General features: G+C 39.6%; 1 protein-coding gene across 1 annotated transcript in view; it reads left to right on the top strand.

Moving 5' to 3' along the window:
• Positions 1–260: 260 nt before the first annotated feature.
• Positions 261–6,000, top strand: part of LOC8036807 — a 51,028-nt gene continuing 45,288 nt past the window's right edge. The window contains exons 1-5 of the mRNA XM_029982532.4: positions 261–521; positions 1,677–1,834; positions 2,684–2,755; positions 2,941–3,006; positions 4,782–4,841. Of these exons, the coding sequence (XP_029838392.2) occupies positions 482–521; positions 1,677–1,834; positions 2,684–2,755; positions 2,941–3,006; positions 4,782–4,841 (396 nt within the window). The 5' untranslated portion in view covers positions 261–481. The remainder of the gene's footprint in view (positions 522–1,676; positions 1,835–2,683; positions 2,756–2,940; positions 3,007–4,781; positions 4,842–6,000) is intronic.

Here is a 6,000-nt window from a genome sequence, read left to right as displayed (position 1 = left end):
CCTTTGTATCTAGAATCATTATTGTTGAGCTACAGTGATTAAGATCAAATTAATCTGATTTAAATAAAATAAATTTGGCTTAAATTACATACATCTAATTTAAATGAAACAAATATAATTTAAATAAAATAAATATGCTTCATTAAAATTAATAAAGCTGAAGCCAACCTTGCATTGGGGAGCCTAAAAAGAAAACTAGGGAAGAACCTAGGGAGATTTTGGAGCCATCGCAAAATCTCTTGAAGAGAAGTGGAAAGAGAGGAGGAAACGTCGTGGAGAGTGGAGAGAAAGTGGCGGTGGCGTGTGGCATTACCCGTCGCCCCCGTCGCATATCATATGATGCTGATTTCACCCTTCGTGTGAACAAAAACGCACGGCTCCGTGCGCGTTTTGTGTCTTTACGTTGCTTGTTGCAGGTTTGGTTCTTGTTCCAGTGTGCCCTCGTCTCCTTTGCGGACTACCGCAGCAATAACCCGCGAAGATGGTCGCGGGGATTTTTCTCGTGACTACGCTTTTGTGCTGTGAGTACGATCGGTGCATCATCCGCGATCATTTCGTAACTTTTCTCTGAAGTTCATGTCACATCCAGATGCGGACGATTCCGCGCCGTTGACGGTCTGCGCGGTTTGGTTTGAGACAATGAAAAGCTGGCTTTTTCTTTGAGACGCCTCACCCTCGTCGTGGTGTTGTTTCTTTTTAAAGCAGCATGAATGACTATGCACGTTTTAAGGGTTGGTCGATGCTTCTGGAGCCCACTCAAGAACTCGGGGCTCCAACAAGCGATTGGCGGATTTCATTTCCTAATATTAACGTGCAAATTTCCTAGTTCAAATATTTGCCCCCCATGCTACGTAGTTGTTGACTGGCCTGAAATAATAGGTCGTTCCGCGCTCGCTGCGTTTTAAAATGTGCTACTGCACGATATTGTGTTTCGTGGTTTGGTATCTGAAATTTATGTCGATGTCTGAATAATGTTTTGTTCTGAATGCTTTTGTTTTCGTACTTGCAGATATGGTGCGTATGTATCTGTTTGAATACTGGGCCACACTTGTTACGCGTTATTCACCACTATGCATGCCTCAGTCACCTGTGCGCTGGATCACTGGTTTTTGTTCTGTTTACCACATTGCGTTATCTGCATTGTTAGTTGGCTCAGGGCCTTTGTCAATGAGGAAAGTCGAAAGAAGGAACGCAGGGACAGAAATATGGAATGTGGTTGATTGTAAACAATTCAAAATCAAGTTCAGCGGCTTGCATGGGACGAGCATCGAAATCTGACATCGTTGTAGCTTTTGAAATGTAACCGCTGTGTTCTGAATCAATATAAATGTATATACATTTGTTTCTGGGCACACTGAACTGAATATGTGATGTTCCTGGGTCACATGCATGTAAAGATGCACCACAAAGCATGCCATTAAACAAGGATGCTGATTATTTCTATGTTAACATAGACTTGACACAATTAAAAACAAGTAGCAAGCAGTTGTTGGCAGGCATGAAAGGTTAAGCAGATTTCTGATTGACATAATCATGCCAAATGAAAAGGAGCAGTCGTCGGAGCTTACTTCTCTTTGGGCAAGGATGATGGGGATGGCTTGCACACATGTAAAGTTGGCAGGGTAAAATCCAGTGCCGTTTGAGGCTGTATGCATGCATATCTTTTCTCTTCATAGTTACGGCAGCCAACAGCCTGCCATTAATCCAGCCGTCCGATGAAGTATGTCAGACCCTGAGCACATCATGTCAAGACCTGTGGGTCGCGTCCGGATGCAAGAAAGTCAAAACTTGCATAACCGAAGTGTGGGAAAAGCTGGAGGTCCCTCTTGACAACGTAAGTGCTCGTGGTTAGTGTGCTTCTTGGAGAATATGTGACTGAGTAATTGTTACTCTTTGATATGACATACGGTATACAGGGTGTTGACGACAAAAGCAGACTGTTTTTGGCACCATAAAAATAAACCATGCAATGTCCAAGGCTCGGACTCTACTTGGATGTAGAGTTAGGGGTTGAGATTGGTTACCAAAGTTTCGGAACAAAAGCAATTTTCTGGGATTTCCAAGGAGGAAATAGCATTCAGTTGTGGCAGCAGATACTATTCACCTCGGTGCATCACAGCCTCCTGGGCTATCATTTTCTCATTAAAATTATTAGAGAATTGCTCCTCACTTTTACTGCAGGTTTCCTTACATTCTAAGACTTTGGATCTTGTCCCAACTGCTTCCACTACATTTGGGCCAAGTGTGTGGTCCAAATGCGGTGTGGTCAATCATTGGTCACTTTATGAGCCTGAAGATTATGATTTTATTAACCTTTGGATGGAAACGACTACATTGGTATGAGCAGACTTAGATTGTTTGGCTGAAGAGTTTTGAATTCCTCTCAATACCCTGCTGATGCTTAATATCTGGCTGTGGTAGTGTGATGTTATTAATATGGAGGTTATAGATAAGTGAGTTCCATATTATATCTACTAAAGTGTGTTTTGCACAAGCTTAGTTTTTTATAGTTCCTTTCCCCTTATCTTTTTTCCCATAGACTGCAGAGCTGCTCATTGTGTTTTAAAATGATGCCCTGCTCTTTTTCGATAAAAAGCCTATGTTCATTATCAGCTCTACAAAGCTTTTGTGTTGCATCCATATGTTTTTCATCTGTATATGATCTGATCTGCCTTCCTTTCAGAGCAATGTATGCAATATCTGCAAAGAAATGGTAAAAGAAGCCAGAGATCAACTTCTGAGCAATGAAACTCAGGTGAAAAATTTTTCGCTTTTGTTTTAAAAAGTAGAAATTTTCTCTTTGAAGCCCATCAAAGTTTCTGTTTGAAGCCAATTTATAAAGTTCTAGATATTTACCTTACAATATACAAATACAAAGCTCATTTTTTTGCCACAAGTACTAGGTTTAGATTGTAAGTTGTTTTCACACCTGTTTTGTAGGAGGAACTCAAAGAAGTCTTGGAAGGCAGCTGTAACCTCATACCTGTTGGATTTATCTCAAAGATGGTGAGCTTTGCATGTTGACTCTGATGAGAAAAAACTATTTATCGTGTTATTACTAAAAAATACAGTGGAAGCACTCATTTCGTTCAAGTACCTGCTATTAACATTTCCCAAGCTTGGGAATTCTGCAAATTATATAGATTAAGTGCTCGATTTGACAGGACGAGCACCCATGTCTAGAGTAACCCAGTTTTCAGTGAATGGGGTGGGCGCTTCTGTATCTTACGGTGGTCATGATAAAAGTGATTGAGGGGTCGCTGCCTCAAGAGCCAAGTAGCATTTGTGCATCAAAGACTTTTGGATTAGTGTGTGGGGCTGAAGCAGTAGCAGGTTTTGCAGCTTGTGTTCCCCCTTCTGATACTTTGTAGTAATTTTTTTGTATGTAGTAAATCAGATACTGCCACTTGCAAATGTGATTTTTGTGCATAGTGTCTAGAGTTACATCTGAGGGAACCCAGAATAAAAATTGGAGTTATGTCCCATGTAACTTTACCCCAAGGTTTCGAGATAGGTCCAAGGTAACCCAATCTGAAAATTAAAGTTATCTCAGAGACAGACAGAACTTGAAATAAAAACTGAAGTGACGTTCCACGTAACTTTACCCCAAGCTTTCGAGTTAGGTCCGAGGGAACTCGAAATGATTATGAAAGTTAGGTTCGTCCGACGGGAATAAAAGTTAAAGCTACATGCTGTGTAACCTACGCAAGCTTATTGAATGTTACGCTTTACGGCCGATACATGACGTAAACTCAAACGTTTGTGAATAATGCATACGTTAAGTCTGATGCAGCATTCTTCAATTGGTTAAAATCACGGCTAAATCTGTACCTCCAGGTACAGATGCCCGCCTTGTTTAATTTTTTTCGTTCTCGAGTTTTCCTTTTCTTTAAGACAATTTTGTTTTCTCCTTTAAGATGATTTCTTGCGACGCTTTCTGAGAGTCACTTTTATTCGAAGGAATTATTAAGAGAGATAGAATGGTAATGTGATACTCGGTCGGACGTAACTTTAATTTTCATATTGGGTTACGTCTGACATAACTCAAAACCTTGGTGTAAAGTTACGTCAGAGGTAACTTTCGGCTTCTGTGGGACCTAACACTAGACACTGCATAAGAATTTATGGTTGGAAATTTTAAACTCAAACACTCCTATGAAGTAGTCTGGATGTGGAATGCGGTGTTCGGAAGGCATGATTTTCTTGAATGGAGTTGCTTTCCAAAGGTCATCCGTTACGGAAAAAATGTTTACTCAAGTTTATTGCCTAATTATAATTGGTGAGCAATCAAAACTTTTAAAATGCCAGGTTAAATTTCAGTGTCTGTGAGAAACAGTGAAATGATAAATCTCGGGTTGGTTTCAAGCCCCTGATGAATTTGGTGTAATGTAATTCGAAAATGGTTAAGCTTATAGCCTTCTGTTCCTCTCTTGTTCAGCTAAATGGGGGTTCAGTTTCTGGTAACACCTATTTGTGTTCATTATATATTATTTTGGTAATTTACATTTTCTGTCTCACTTGGACCATGTCTGACAATCTCATCCCCACATTATATTATAGAACTGGCTTCACACTAGTTTCAGCAGGAAAACTTAAAAAATAATGATACAAAGTATCAGTAGTTTCAAATGCATGCTTACAACTTTCAGGCATCTATACCTTGACTTACCCTTTCAAGTGCTTAAAGTGGTGATTTCAAGAGTCCGAACTAAGGTCCGAAATATGGCGAGCCGGTTTATTCCTCCATAATTAATGCGGGTGTATCCTTTTTGTCCTTATAGTGCAGGCAAGTTGTCGACAGCCTTATTCCTGACCTGATCGACATGCTCGTCTCGAGAATGGTGTGTATCTTCGTAATGTGGCACCTTTGCATCTTGTCTTGTCATGTCTTCTTTGTATGTCACCCTATAGGTATTGTAGTATTTGACTTCGTTTTTACTCGTAAAATAAGTTAATAATGGGCCCGCTCTTATTATACCAATTTTGTTGAAGGTAAATTAAAATAATACTTTCTTACATTTTTTTCTGCATTGATAAGCATCCCATAGTAGATTTATTAGCAGTGTTTTGGGTGGTATCTGAATTATCATTTATTAAATTATCTTGAAAAAATCTACCAGTAAATGCACCAGCGATGTGCTGTTGACGATGCTCTACAGATGTCATGCATTTGAGGATTGTAATGTAGATGGTTGAGGCGTGTTGGTTATTAATTTACGATAAGGAAAGAGGGACATTAAAGACAAACAGACAAAATCAAACTTGTGGTGTGGGATACATTCTTTGTATTATTTTCAAGGTGAAAGTTCATAATGAGGTTCTGCCCCAACTGATAGTTGCATCCCAAATAGGATGATTCAGCTTAGTATGTTATCTCGCCCGCTATGCCTGCATCTTTTGTCTATTTCCAAAACATGTTTTTTCATAAATGGACAGGAGCTATCGGGCTTTTGTATTCGCAGCGTTTCTCCTCATTTTATCGCCTGCTACCTATTATCAGAGTTGTACATCTGACAGTGCAAAACTGGGATTCATGGCTTGACTGTTGCTATGTGAATGACGCTATAGTGCTCACAAATTTGCTGCTGCTTCTATCAGCTTTTTTCTTTGGTGCCTTTTCCTAAATATTTTTTGGGGAATTCAATTCTCTGTGTCATTGAAGTGGTAATGAGTTGCTTCATAACTTAGATTGCTCAAATCTGAATTGTAGAATAGTGGGCTCTTACTCTATTGCATAAACACTGCAGTGCTACCAAGGGCTAAGGTACAAGAACATTGTTCTGCAAGATGCATTCCTTGCATAAGTGCTCATCTTTGCAAGTACTATTGCGATGTTTTTTTAAACTAGATTTGTATGGTTCCTTTTTTTTAAAAAAAAGCAGCATTTAGCATAGTTTTCTCCACCGCAATCTTCAACTGTTAGAATTATTGGCCTTGCAATGGGACTTTAAGCATTCTCAAACTTTTCAGTCTCTGGTGACCCTCTATCACTCCTAAGAG

Source organism: Ixodes scapularis, unplaced genomic scaffold (genome assembly GCF_016920785.2).
Source record: "Ixodes scapularis isolate PalLabHiFi unplaced genomic scaffold, ASM1692078v2 PGA_scaffold3__209_contigs__length_174095766, whole genome shotgun sequence".
Taxonomy (NCBI): Eukaryota; Metazoa; Arthropoda; class Arachnida; order Ixodida; family Ixodidae; genus Ixodes; species Ixodes scapularis.
This window is presented reverse-complemented; position numbering and strand designations above follow the sequence as displayed.